At 47.1% G+C, this 14,637-nt stretch overlaps 1 protein-coding gene across 2 annotated transcripts in view; it reads right to left on the bottom strand.

Annotated features, from left to right (window-relative positions):
• Nucleotides 1–13,386, bottom strand: part of Gipc2 (GIPC PDZ domain containing family member 2) — a 90,583-nt gene extending 77,197 nt beyond the window's left edge. Inside the window, exons 1-2 of one of the 2 annotated variants that reach the window (XM_045138450.1) lie at nucleotides 13,120–13,219; nucleotides 7,001–7,102 (exon numbers count right to left, since the gene is read on the bottom strand). In XM_045138450.1, the coding sequence (XP_044994385.1) occupies nucleotides 7,001–7,030 (30 nt within the window). In that variant the 5' untranslated portion in view covers nucleotides 7,031–7,102; nucleotides 13,120–13,219. Of the gene's footprint in view, nucleotides 1–7,000; nucleotides 7,103–13,119 lie in introns of both variants that reach the window. The other variant, XM_045138449.1, reaches the window with a different exon arrangement.
• Nucleotides 13,387–14,637: the final 1,251 nt, after the last annotated feature.

Here is a 14,637-nt window from a genome sequence, read left to right as displayed (position 1 = left end):
AAGCAGACGAGAGAGGGGGAGAGGGAGAGAAAGGAGAGAGAATTGGTGTGCCAGGGCCTTCAGCTGCTGCAAACGAATGAACTCCAGATGCATGTGCCACCTTGTGCATCTGGCTTGCGTGGGTCCTGGGATATTGAGCCTGGGTCTTTGGCTTTGCAGACAAGCACCTTAACCACTAAGCATGCTCTCCAGCCACAATTATTTTTAATTTAATTTTATTTATTTATTTTTGTTTTCCAAGGTAGGATCTCGCTCTAGCCCAGGCTGACCTGGAATTAGTCTCAGGCTGACTTCGAACTAAGGTAGGTGAGCCCCTACCTCAGCCTCCTAAGTGCTGGGATAAAGAAAGACACGCACCACCACGCCTGGCTTTCTTCGAGATCTTTTCACTCCATTTCCTTGGGCTTTCTTCATTGTCCTCAGAATTCAGTAGTAACATTCATACCATATTCCCAATCCCCTCATTTTTTTGTGTGTGTGGGTTTCTAGTTTCCATTATTACAGGTGAGGGTTCTCTATGGAAGAGGTGAACCCCAATTTCCTGCATTTTTCCTGGAGTCCTCATCTGTGAGCTAGAAAGACATCAGTTCCATTGGCCAGATATCAGCATTACCGGGAGATGGTGAACATCTTACGTTCTCCAGAAATGCCACAGAAATTCACAGTCCTGATTTCCACAGGAGCTCAGCGCTGGCCCAGCAGGATGAGAAGGGAAAATGGCTTTCGGAAGCCTTACGTGGCCACTCCCAGCCTGCTTCCTGTCAGGGAGGCCACAACTATGCTCGCAAACTGGGCTTCAGACTCCATAGTTCTTTGTTGTTGTTGTTTTGAGGTAGGGTCTCACTCTAACCCAGGCTGACCTGGAATTCACTACGGAGTCTCAGGCTGGCCTCGAACTCATGGCGATCCTCCTACCTCTACCTCCCGAGTGCTGGGAATAAAGGTGTGCGCCATCACACCTGGCTCACACTTCATAATTTTTGAAGCGGGTATGTTAATTAGCGTGACTGTCATAATGATCTCACCATATAAGCACATTAAACATTGTGTCATATACCTTAAACATACATTTTTTTATGTTTTTTGTCTTATTTTATAGTTTTTGGTTTTTGTGAAGTAGGGTCTCACTGTAGCCCAGGCTGACCTGGAACTCACTCTGTAGTCTCAGGCAGGCCTCAAACTCATGGCGATCCTCCCACCTCTTCCTCCCTAGCACTGAGATTAAAGATATAATGTTCCTCCCTCACTCTGTCCCTTCAAGGGAAGTCTACTCCTCCCATACAATATAAAAATGTTCTTGTTTACATAAAACACCAGTATTGGTAATCAATACTAAAGCTTTATGCTGAGGATACAGTCTTGTAAGTACTAAACTTGTGAGGATTCTTTTACTCAATGTTATTTATTTATTTATGTTTATGTATTTATTTACAAACAGAGAGAGAACATGGGCATATTAGGACTCTAACAACGAACTCCAGATGCATGCACCACTTTGTGCATCTGCTTTAATGTGGGTACTGGGGAATTGAACCCAAACCAGAAGACTTTTTAACTGCTGAGCCATATATTTTTAAAAATAAAAAACTCAATCTAGGGGCTGAGCATTAGCTCAGTAGTTAGAATGCAAACCTAGCATACACAAAGACCCGGATTTAGCCCTCAGCACTGCACAAACCAGGCATATAACTAGTATATTCTAGTATTAGAACATGCCCATAATTCCAATACTGAAGTAGAGGCAGGAGGAACAGAAGTTCAACATTATCCTCAGCAAGTTCAAACCCAGATGAAATACATAAAACACTGTCCAAAAGGAAAACAAAAACCTCAAGCCAGGTGTGATGGTCCACCCTCAGAAAGCTGAAGAGTTGTCAGGAAAGTGAGGGGGAAGAATTATCATGGTTTATTGTCTATAATATGAAAGTTATCAATAATCAAAAATTAAAAATTGATAAAAGAATTGTCATGAGTTCAAGGGCAGCCTGGACTACATAAGACCATGTCTGAAAACATCAAAAACTGGGCGTGGTGGTGCACACCTTTAATCCCAGCACTTGGGAGGCAGAGGGAGGAGGATCGCCATGAGTTCGAGGACACCCTGAGACTACATAGTGAATCCCAGGTCAGCCTGGGCCAGAGTGAGAACCTGCCTCCAAAAAAAAAAAAAAAAGCCCTGAGGGCTCTGGCACTCCAGGAATAACCAAACTGGCTGGGGCAGAAGGAACAGTGACGCTGGATAGGTAACCAGACCCCACACCCCATTGTAGGATTTTGGGTTTTGTTCCAAGTGAGATGGGAAGCCTTGGAGGGTTTCAGGTTAAGAATGAGATAATGGGCTGGAGAGATGGCTTAGTGGTTAAGCGTTTGCCTGTGAAGCCTAAGGACCCCCGTTCAAGGCTCGATTCCCCAGGACCCACGTTAGCCAGATGCACAAGGGGGCACACGCGTCTGGAGTTCGTTTGCAGTGGCTGGAGGCCCTGGCATGCCCATTCTCTCTCTCTCTCTGTATCTGCCTCTTTTTCTGTCAGTCACTCTCAAATAAATAAAAATAAACAAAAATAAATTTAAAAAAAAGAATGAGATAGTAACTGCATTTTACTGGAGACAGAAGCTTTGGAGGAGTTTGGCTATAAAGAAGAGAGAGTGGGCAGCACAAGAGATGAGAAAGAACTCTGGTTGATTTGTCTGTTAGGGAAAAAAAAAAAACACTTGGGAGTAGAGAATAACTTTTAAAAATCTAATTTTTGCCCAGTGTGGTGGCACACGCCTTTAATCCCAGCACTCAGGAGACAGAGGTAGGAGGATCATCGTGAGTTCAAAGCCACCCCGAAACTACTTAGCAAATTCCAGGTCAGCCTAGGCCACAGTGAGACCCTACCTCAAAAAACCAAAAAAAATCTAATTTTTGCCATGCACACTAGCATATGCACAGTTCCAGCTATTTGAGAGCAAAAATGCTTAAGCCCAGGAGTTTAAAGCCATCCTGGGCAACACAGTGAAATCCCATCTCAAAAGAAAAAATCAGGCTGGAGAGACGGTTTAGCAGATAAGGCACTTGCTTACAAAGCCAAAGGACCCAGGTTCAACTCCCCAGAACCCACGTAAACCAGGTACACAAGGTGGCACATGAGTCTGGAGTTTGCAGCAGCTGGAGGCCCTGACATTCTCAATTCTCTCTCTGACTGCCTCTTTCTCTCTCTCCCTCTCAAATAAATAAACAATAATAAGACACTAAAAAGGGGGGGAAAATCACAGTTCTTGTTATTTCTGCTTCCCATTTACATTGTTTTACACATCCACTCAATGTGTCAACAGATAGAATGAACCATTTAGTGGTTCATTTGTTCATTCAAAGATCTATGCAGTCTCTAACACAAACTGATGGGAGCTGAGCAGCCCTAATCCAAAATGTTGTAAAATCTGAAACGTTTTGATTATCGTCTGACTTCATGTGATGGGCTGCAATGAAAACCTGGGCATGCTTGTCCTTCAAGCACAAAGACCCAAGGCCAGATCCCCAGACTTACAAAACCCAGGCATCGCAGCGCGCACTCGTTACCCCGCCCCGACGAGGCAGAGACAGCGGATCCCTAGGGCTTACTGGATAGCTGGTCTAGGAGAATCTATGAGCTTCAGGTTCAGGGGTTCAGTGAAAGACCTTAATGTCTCTCCCTCTCTCCTTTGGGTTTTTGAGCTTTCACTCTAGCCCAGGCTGATCTAGAAATCACTATGTAGTCTCAGGGTGGCCTTGAACTCATGGCCACCCTCCTACCTCTCTCCACTTCCAAGTACTGGCATTAAAGGCATGCACCACCACGCCTGGTAAAACCTTAATCTCAAAAAAAATAAATAAATAAATAAGATAGAGCCAGGTGTGGTGGTGCACACCTTTAATCCCAGCACTCGGGAGGCAGAGGTAGTAGGATCACCGAGAGTTCGAGGCCACCCTGAGACTACATAGTGAATTCCAGGTCAGCCTGAGCCAAAGTGAGACCCTACCTCGAAAAACCAAAATATAAAAATTTAAAAAAATAAGGTAGAGAGCAATGGAGGAAAACACCTAATGTTGACCTCTGGCCTCCATATGCACACAAACACACATGCATTTGCAATCCCTCCGCCCCCCCCCTACACACACACAAATGCAAAATTATCTTTAGACTATGTGTATAAAGTACATATAACTGAATTTTATTCCCTATTTAGACTTGGGTTCCATCCCCCAAACATTTCATAGTATATAAGCAAATTCTCCCAAGGGCACATACGATAGTACACACACACACACACACACACACACACACACACATTTACATTTACACATACACACAAGCAAAAGGAAAAAGAAAGCACATCATGACACACGCTCAAGAGTTACTGCAATCAAAGATTCAAAGAGCTCAAGAACTAGTCATAAATCATGACTCAACTTTTATGTAACCTGAATATTTCATAAAAATTGGCTGAGCATAGTGGCGCATGCCTTTAATCCCACCACTCCAGACGCAGAGGTAGGAAGATCTCCAAGAGTTCAAGGCCAGCCTGAGACTACATAGTAAATTCCAGATTAGCCTGGGCTAGAGACAGAAACTGCCTTGAAAAAACAAACAAAAAAATGTATGAAACTTTCTGAAAAAGTGTCCCTCCATTTCTGTTACAAGTTAAGTGGGCTTTTTAAAAAATATTTTTTATTTTATTTATTTGACAGTAAAAAGAAGAGAGAGAAAAAGAGAATAGGCGAGCCCGGGCCTCCGGCCACTGCAAACGAACTCCAGATGCATGTGCCACCTTGTGCATCTATCTGGCTAACGTGGGTCCTGGAGAATGGAACCTGGCTCCTTTGGCTTTGCAGGCAAGCGCCTTAACCGCTAAGCCATCCCTCCAGCCCTAACTGGGCTTTTTTGCTGTTGTTTTTGTTTTAGATGAGAAAATTTACTTTTCTTTTTCTTGTTCCTGAATTGCTCGTTTAGCTGTTTGGGGAGAAGGCGTCAATGGCTGTAAGGGATTTCTGCGTAACTGCCCATCTGTTTCAGTGCTTGCGAATCACAACAGTCTGCAGCCACCAATATTAGTAACAAACAAATCAGCAGTGATTCACGGGCTGCGTTGGCCTCTTCCTTCAGGGACTAGGCGACGCGGAAACCCACAGCCATCTATGGCTTCTTTTCTTGCTGGGCTGTGTTCGCTGTGCAGGGGATGGGGTCGTGAAGACATCTTCACTCGTATCACGTGCTGGGATCATCTTCACCCCAGTATCTCCCTCTGTCCTCGGCGTCCCCTCCCGCAAGTCCCCTTTCTGTTCCCAGATACTCATGTCTTTACTTTCATAACATATATAGATATAGACGATATCGATGCAGATAATACACATACATATATAACCTAGAATGCACATAGGAGAAAAAATGTGCAATTTGTCTTTCTGAATCTGCTTCACTTAATATGATATTCTCAAATTCCATCAATTTTCCATCATATAACATTTGTTTTTTGGTTTTGTTTTGTTTTTAAGGTAGGGTCTCACTCTAGTGCAGGCTGACCTGGAGTTCACTATGTAGTCTCAGGGTGGCCTTGAACTCACAGCGATCCTCCTACCTCTGCCTCCCCAGTGCTAGGATTAAGGGCGTGCACCACCACACCCAGCTGTAATTTCATTTTTTATTTCATTTTTTAGCATTACTCTTTTTTTCTGATTTATTTTTATTTATTTGAGACAGGGGGAAGGAGGGAAAGAGAGAGAGAGGGTTAGAATGGGAACACCAGGGCCTCTAGCCACTGCAAATAAACTTCAGATTATTATGACCTCTTACTATTGCAAATGAATTCCAGATGCATGTGCCACTTCGTGCATCTGGCTGTACATGGATGCTGGGGAATTAAACATGAGTCAGGGCTGGAGGGATGGTTTAGTAGTTAAGGCATTTACCTGCAAAGCCTAAGGACCCAGCTTCAATTCCCCAGGACCCACATTAGCCAAATGCACAAGGTGGCACATGCATCTGGAGTTCATTTGCAGTGGCTAGAGGCCCTGACGTGCCCATTCTGTCTCTTGCTCGCTAGCTTGCTCACTCGCTTGCTCTCTTTTTCTGTCAAATAAATAAAATCTTTTTTAAAAAACCTGAGCCATCAGGCTTTGTAAGCAAATGCTTTTAACTTCTGAGCCATCTCGCCAGTCCTACTTCATCCTTTATTCATTTTCATGAATAAAACTTCATCATGATATTTTTTTAATTTTTAAATTTTATTTATTTACTTATTTGAGAGACAGAGACAGAGGCAGAGAGACAGAATGGGAACACCAGGGCCTCTAACCACTGCAAATGAACTCCAGTCACATGCACCATCTATGTGGGTCCTGGGGAATCAAACCTTGGTCCTTTAGCTTTGCAGGCAAGCGCCATTACCGCTAAGCCACCTCTCCAACCCCATCATGATGTTATTTTATTTGTTGCATGTGGTGCGTATACACAAGTATTGTGCAGGTGCACATGTGTGCGCGTACGTGTGGAGGCCAGAGGACAGCCTTAGATGTTATCACGGGAATACCGTCTGCCTCTTTTCTTAATTTTTATTTATTTATGAGGAGAGGCAGAGACAAAGAATGGGCACACCAGGTCCTCTTGCCACTGTAAACGAACTCCAGATGCATAAGCCACTCTGTGCACCTGGCTTTACGTGTGTACTAGGGAATCAAACCTGGGCCATCAGGCTTTGCAAGCAAGTGCCTTTAACCACTGAGCCATCTCCCCAGCCCTACCTCTTTTTGAGGTACAGTCTCTCATTGGTGTGGAACTCATCAAGTAAACTGGACTAGCTGGCCAGCAAAGTCCAGGGATCCTCCTGTCTCCATCTCCTCAGCTCTGGGGTCCAGCTTTCTTATGTGGGTTCTGGTAGTCAAACTGAGGTCTCTGTGGTTGCAAGACAACCACGTGACCTGCAGAGCTGTCTCCCTAGCCTTCCATTGTACACATATACCACACTTTCTCTATCCACTCACCTGCTGATGGACATCTAGAACTGACTCCATAGCTTGGCCATTGTGCAACAAGGAACGTGTGTAATGCAGGCAGCTCTGTGGTTCCTGAGGTAGATAGTATAGCTGAATAAAAAAACAAGAACCCTTCATACTAATTTCCATAGCACCTACATGAATTTACTTCTCAGCAGCAGTGCACAAGGCTCCCCAACCCCTACCCCCCCCACACACAGGCCATCAGTTAGCATTTGTTTCCTTTTTCTTTTCTTTTCCTTATTTTTTTTTGGGGGGGGGGAGGTTCAAGGTAGGGTCTCTAGCTCAGGCTGACCAGGAATTCACTATGTAGTCTGAGGGTGGCCTCAAACTCATGGCGATCCTCCTACCTCTGCCTTCCGAGTGCTGGGATTAACAGTGTGAGCCTCCATGCCTGTTTTTATTTTTTTATTTATTTTATTTTTATTTTTATTTTATTTTATTTATTACTTGCAAAGAGAGGGAATTATGAATGAACACCAGGGCCTCTTGCTGCTGCAAACAAACTGAAGACACATGTGCTACTTTGAGCACCTGGCTTTCCGTGGGTACTGCAGAACTGAACTTGGGCCAGCCCAAGCGGGCAAGCTCTGCAAGCCAGTGCATCTAGATGCAGAGCCACCTCTACCACATGGGTGTTTGTTTTCTTAATGGCAGCTTTTCTGGATAGAGTGATACTCAGTTACTTTCTCATTGCTGGGACAACCCACCGGAAGTAGCTTATGGGAGGAAAGGGTTTATTTCAGGCTTACAGAAGTCGGGGGAACCATCAGTGGTGGAAGGAGCTGGCTCAGTTCCACAGATCCACAGCAGACAGCCACCACCACACGGCCAGCAAACAGGAACATCCTGAGCCCAGCCAGCTCTTCACACAGCCGAGGACTAGACTAGAAGATCCGCCCCAGTGACATCTCCTCCAGCAGGCTGCCTGCAGACTTAAGCCACAAGCTTAATCAAAAATGCCTCAGGCGGGGCTTAGAGGTTAAGGTGCCTGCCTGCCAAGCCAAAGGACCTTGGTTCGATTCCCCAGGACCCACGTAAGCCAGCTACACAAGGTAGCACATGCATCTGGCATTCATTTGCAGTGGCTGGAAGCTCTGGCACACCCATTCTCTCCCTCTCTCTCTCTCTCTCTTCCTCTCTCAAATAAATAAGTAAAAATAAAATATTTTTTAAAAATACCTCAGGCTGGGGGAGGACATATGGGGGGGGGGGCATACATTCCCATTCAAACCAGCACAGGTGAGATGGACACTCAGTAAATGGTTAGATCGGCAGTTCCCTGATGGCTAAGGATAACAGCAGCACCGTTTAGAAGCGATCATTTTTGTGTGTGTGTGTCTGAGTTGAAAGAACTATTTGGTTACAAGGTTTTTCCAGATTTGGGGCTATAGAGATAGCTTAGCAGTTAAGGCGCTTGCCTATGAAGCCTAAAAACCCAGGTTTGATTCCCCGGTACCCACGTAAGCCAGATGCGCAGGTGGTGCATGCATATGGAGTTTATTTGCAGTGGCTAGAGGTCCTGGTATGCCCATTCTCCCTCCACCTTTCTCTCAAATAAATAAATATAAATATAAATGTATTTTAAAATGTTTTCTAGGACTGGAGGGATGGCTTAGCAGTTAAGGCGTTTGCCTGCAAAGCCAAAAGGACCCAGGTTCTATTCCCCAGGACCAATGTTAGCCAGATACACAAGGGGACACATGCATCTGGAGTTCATTTTCAGTGACTGGAAGCCCTGGTGCACCCATTCTCATTCTCTCTCTCTCTCTCCCCCCCCCACCCCTTTTCTCTGTCAAATATAAATAAATAAATAAAAATAAAATATTTTTTTAAATATATTAATTTTTTTCCGGATTTGTATTTAGTATCTGAATTCAACTGCTAAGATTCTCCCAGCTTCAACCAGAAAACCCAAAATCCAATCCTGCCTCTACGCCTATGAGTCTACTGATTGTGATCAAGTTGCTCAACTTCTGAGCGCCGTGCTTAGTACAACTATAAAAGGAAAGAAACCCAGTGAGGCTGGACTGGTGCACCTACCTTGTGCCTAGCACAAGTATGAGGGCACGTCCTGAGCCTTGTGAAGCTGGCCTGAATCTGCCTCATCTAACATCAAAGTCTTTTTTTTTTTTTCTTTTTCCACACTAAAGAGTGTATAGATCTCAGGATGGAGAGATGACTTAGCAGGTAAGGTGTTCGTCTATAAAATCTAAGGACCCAGGTTCGATTCCCCAGTACCCAAGTAAGCCAGATGCACAAGGTGGTGCATGCATCTGGAGTTCCTCTGCAGTGGCCAGAGGTCCCAGCGTGCCCATTCTTTCTCTCTCTGCTCTCCCCTTTCTCTCAAGTCAATAAAAATAAAATAGAAGCATGTATAGATCTTGATACAGTGTTCTGTCCTTACAGCCACTTGTCTAGAGAAAAGGAGTTAATGATTTACTCAGTCCTCTTGGGAAGGAATTTTTCTTTCATCCAGACTGGCCTCAAATTCATGATCCTCTTGCCTCAGGCTGTCCAGGGCTGGGTTTCAGGTGTCTGCCATCATGCCTGGCTTTCTAGCGCGGGTCTGGTTCTTTTCAAGCTTATTCCTCACGCTGCAGGGCGCCGCAGGCACAGACAGAAGCAGCACGTGCTACGCACCTGAGTTCATCAGGTGGCTTCCGTTTCAAAGCTGACCACTGAGAGAATTGACACTAAACAACCATGACCAGTACTTCCTCCTGCGCATGCTTAACCTTTTCCATCCAGACAGAAAACACGCATTAATGTTGGCTATCTGCATATACATGCGTATGTATACAGATTTATAGATATAGGATCTAGAAAACTTATTTATTTATTTATTTTGGTTTTTCCAGGTAAGGTCTCACTCTAGCCCAGGCTGACCTGGTCTTCACCATGTCATCTCAGGGTGACCTTGAACTCACAGAGATCCTCCTACCTCTGTCTCCCAAGTGCTGGGATCAAAGGCATGCGCCACCACGCCTGGCTACAAAAATAAATTTTATAGCCAGGCATGGTGGCACATGCCTTTAAACCCAGAACTGGGCGGCGGGGGGTGGAGGGCAGAGCTAGGAGGATCAATATGAGTTTGAGGCCAGCCCGGAACTACAGAGTGAATGCCAGGTCAGCCTGGGCTACAGCAAGACCCTACCTTAAAAAAAAGAAGAGAAAACAAAGGAAAGAAATTTAAAAGGACAGCAGTGAACAGCACACCTGAGGGTGACATGTGAATTTGTCCCCTGGCCTCCATACACACAGACACACAGACACACAGACACACACACACACACACACGTACACAGACACATACACATGCCAAAAAAAAAAAAAACACTTTATTTTCATTACCTTGGAATTTTACCTTGAAAATTATTGCAGTGGAAACTTAAAACATGGAATGTGGTTATCGAGCTATTACTGGAAAAAATGGAAAGTAATATAGCTTCATGGAATTTGGAGTCAGAAAAAAAACTGGGTTTAAAGGCAGGTTCTGCCATCTACCCTGATTAATTCTGAATCTCAAGAGTCTTGATTTCCTGATTCTAGGAAACACAGACAGGACATGATCATACTTCTTGGGGATTAGGTAGATTGAATGAAATCATGTGTCTTTAGCTGAGAATGATGTCATACACTAAACAATGGTGAAAGCTATTAATAAAAAGACACTAAAAACGAGTCCTTGAGCCAGGTGTGGTGGTGCACACCTTTAATCCCAGCACTGGGGAGGCAGAGGTAGGAGGATCGCCACGAGTTCAAGGCCACCCTGAAACTACATAGCGAATTCCAGGTCAGCCTGAACTAGCATGAAACCCTACCTTGGAAAACATACATTGAAAGTTGTCAGATAAATATGCTAATGAGCTAGCTAGCTTAGAACACAGAAGATCCAACTTTAAATCACAACCTTGCTTTTTTCTGGTAAGCTTCCTGACCTTCGTCAAGGCCAGATCCCTTCCAACCTCAGCCATTTGATTAAGTGATAGCTATTAATCGTTCTGATTACAGTTTAAGCAGTGAGCCTATCGCGTATAATCTGCTGGGTTTATGCACAGGCTCCGTCCAGGCGGTACAACAAGAAGTCAAACTTGTTCCAGACCGCACAGAGGCGGGATAAATGGCGCTCGGCCTCCACACGCAGCTTCATCTACTAAGCACGTCTACCTCACCCAGGGAAGGTGGGTCTTTTACAGGTGACAAGTCCTTCTCAACCCTAAAGCGCTGCGATGACCATCCTATGTCAACTACAAAAGAGTCACAAGAGGAGCTTCAAACTCTCCTTTCTTCTTGGCATTTTGCCTTGACCTCAACCTCACTTTAACACACCTGATAAATAACTACTTTAAAAAAAAAAAAAAAACTAATTAAAAACCAGATGTCTGCAGACCACTCTTGTCCACCAAAGGCCATTCTGCACTCCCGAAAGCCCTAGGCAACAAAACCCTGGGTTTTTCCTAGAAGTGCGGACAGTGTTTCCTTAGTGACCTGTCACACCTGCCTGTGCAGTTTGCTCTCTTGGGTTAGCATCAAACGGCCACAAAAGTCCCCATAAACGACAATTTCCAAGATCGGGCCTGATCTAAGCCGAGTGCCAGGCCCCACAGGATCTCACGGAACACCTCCAGCCCTTTTCAAGGCGATGTGCGCAGAGCAACCCTGGGACCACCATGAACTCTGCGCTAAGCAGCCACACGGAGTTAGTGATGGTTCTCTCTTTGCAAGAACAACCCAACAAACTTTGTAGACGCTTTTAAACTTCGTGGAAATACCACACCAAGTTGGTTGGCAAGGCATCACATGTCTTTTTAGTCCCAACACTCTGGAGAGGAAGGTAGGAGAATCACAGTGAGTTTGAGGCCATCCTGAGTGAGTTCAGATTAGCCTGGGCTAGAGTGAAACCCGGCCACAAAAAAAGGGAGGGAAGGGGCTGGAGAGCTGGCTTAGCAGTTAAGGCATTTGCCTGCAAAGCCAAAGGACCTAGGTTTGATTCCTCAGGACCCATATTAGCCAGATGCCCAAGGGGACAAATATATCCGGAGTTTGTTTGCAGTGGCTGGAGGCCCTAGCACACTCATTCTCTCTCTCTCTTTCTCTCTCTGTCCCTCTGTCAAATAAATAAATAAATAAAAATATTTTCTTAATTCCAAGCAGTGGAGAATTTCTGGTGTTCCTATAAAAAAGGGGAGAGGGAAGAAAGGAGGGAGGGAGGGAGGGAGGGAGGGAGGGAGGGAGGGAAGGAAGGTAGGTAGGAAGGAAGGGAAAAGACCAGGTCAGCCTGGTATAGAGTGAGACCCTGCCTCAAGAGAGACAGAGAGAGATCCAGGCACGGTGGTGCACTCGGGAAGTGGAGGTAGGAGGATCTGTGTGAGTTCCAGGCCACCCTGAGACTACACAGTGAATTCCAGGTCAGCCTGGGGTAGAGCAAGACCCTATCTCAAAAAAACAAAGAAAGAGAGATGGCTCAGCGGCTACAGGCACTTGCCTGCAAAGCCTGATGACCGGTTCAATTCCCCAGCATCTGCTTAAAGCTAGATGCACAAAGCAGCAGCAATAGACCCGAGGGCCTATTTTTATTCTTTCTCTCTCTCCCCCTCTCCCCCGCGCTCTCTCTTTCTTTACAAATAAATAAACAAATAAAACTATAAGAATAGAGAGAGGGGAGCCGGGCATGGTGGAATACGCCTTTAATCCCAGCACTGGGAGGCAGAGGTAGGAGGATCGCCGTGAGTTCGAGGCCACCGTGAGGCTACATAGTGAATTCCAGGTCAGCCTGGACCAGAGTGAGACCCTACCTCAAAATAATAATAATAATAATAGAAAGGGAGGAAGAAAGTTAAAAGACAGAAAGTTAAAGACATGACCCAAGGGTTTCAGAGGCTGTTGTGGGGTCAGGGTGGGCCTCGGTTTGGGATCTCTTGGAAGGCAACCTACCTCCGGTCACATGGCCAGCGCGAGTCTCCCACGCCTGCGGGAAGCGGGGAAGCGGGGCGCGAAGTGCCGGCGGGGCGCGGCGGCGAGTCCGCCCGGGAAGGTGCCCCACGGGCGGGGCCCGCGCACGGTGCCCTCGGCCGCCCCCGACCCCGGGGTGCTCGGGCCCTTACCTCGGTCGGCGGGATCTCGAACACGCGCGCGATCTGGGCGTACAGCTCGCGGATGCTCGCGAACTCCTGCACGCGGCCCGTGGCGCTGCCGTGCGCCAGCTGCGCGTGGAACACCAGCCTGCGCGCGGGCGCCGCGGCCGGGGCCGGGGCCGGGGCGGGCGCCGGGCCCGCGGGGAGCGCGCCGCCGCCCTCGCCCGCCTCGCCGGGCACCAGCCGCGCGGCCTCCGCGCCCCGGGCCTTCCTCCGCGCGCGCAGCCCCAGGGGCATCCTGCCGCGGGCAGCGCCGGCGCCTGCTGCCGCCCGGCCCCGCCGCGCCCCGGACTTTGCGCCGCCGGCCCGCCCCGCCCCGCCCGCGCCGCGCCGCGCCCCGGGCCCCGCAGGTGACCGTCGCCCGCCGCTGGCCCAATGGACGGGCGCTTCCCCCGCCTCCGGGCGGAGGACCGGGCACCTGCGCCCCGCAGACGCCGCCCGCCGCCCGCCTTCCTCCGGTGCACGGGGACGCGAGGGAAGCGGGGCGCAGCGGCCGGCGCCTCCTCCCGCTCGGCGGACGTGGTGGCACCGAGGCCTCGGGATGCTGCAGGCGCGGCACGACGGGCTCGCGGGGCCCGCCGCCCTCCAGACCATCACCCCTCCCCAGCATCCAGCTCTCTCCGGGAACCCCAGCTCGAACGCAGGCTGAGGCAGGGGCATTGCTGCGAAGTCGAGGCCAGCCTGGGCTACAGAGTGAGGTCGTGTCTAAGAGAGAGAATGACATTTGTGGGAAAGTGGGTGCAACTGGAGATCAACATATTAAGTTTTTTAAAAAGCCGTCTCAGACACAAAAAGGCCTGGATATCCATGGCCTCACAGTGCCGGACACTACCTGCATAAGACCATCATAAGAGGAGGAAAAGATCAAGACATCAAAAGTAAAAGAGAGACTGAGATGGGGAGGGGTATGATGGAGAGTGGAGATTCAAAGGGGTAAGTGGGGGAAGGGATGGTATTACCATGGGGTCTTTTTTATAATCATGAAAGTTGTTAATAAAAAAAATTTTTTTAACTAGAAAAAAAAAAGCCATCTCAGAGGGCTGGAAAGATGGCTTAGCGGTTAAGCATTTGCCTGTAAAGCTTAAAGGACACTGGTTCGAGGCTCGATTCCTCAGGACCCACATTAGCCAGATGCACAAGGGGGCGTAGGCGTCTAGAGTTCATTTGCAGTGGCTGGAAGCCCTGGCGCACCCATTCTCTCACTCTCTCTCTCTCTCTTTCTCTCTCTGTCACTCTCCAATAAATAAAGAACAAAAAAAATTAAAAATAAATAAATAAATTTTTTTAAAAAGCCATCTCAGAAAGGGGAATATGGCATGTTTTCTCTCATGTATGAGCTACACACTTTTAACTGCTGAGCGGTCTCTCCAGCCCTACATTTAAATGTGTGTGTGTGTGTGTGTAACAACATAAAATAGAATAGGGACTGTGAGAGGGAAGACGACTTCTTGAGGGAGGAGGGAAAGAAGACACACTAATGACATACAT

Source organism: Jaculus jaculus, chromosome 19 (genome assembly GCF_020740685.1).
Source record: "Jaculus jaculus isolate mJacJac1 chromosome 19, mJacJac1.mat.Y.cur, whole genome shotgun sequence".
Lineage (NCBI taxonomy): Eukaryota > Metazoa > Chordata > Mammalia > Rodentia > Dipodidae > Jaculus > Jaculus jaculus.
Note: the sequence above shows the minus strand (reverse complement) of the source record. Positions and strands in the feature narration are given on the sequence as shown.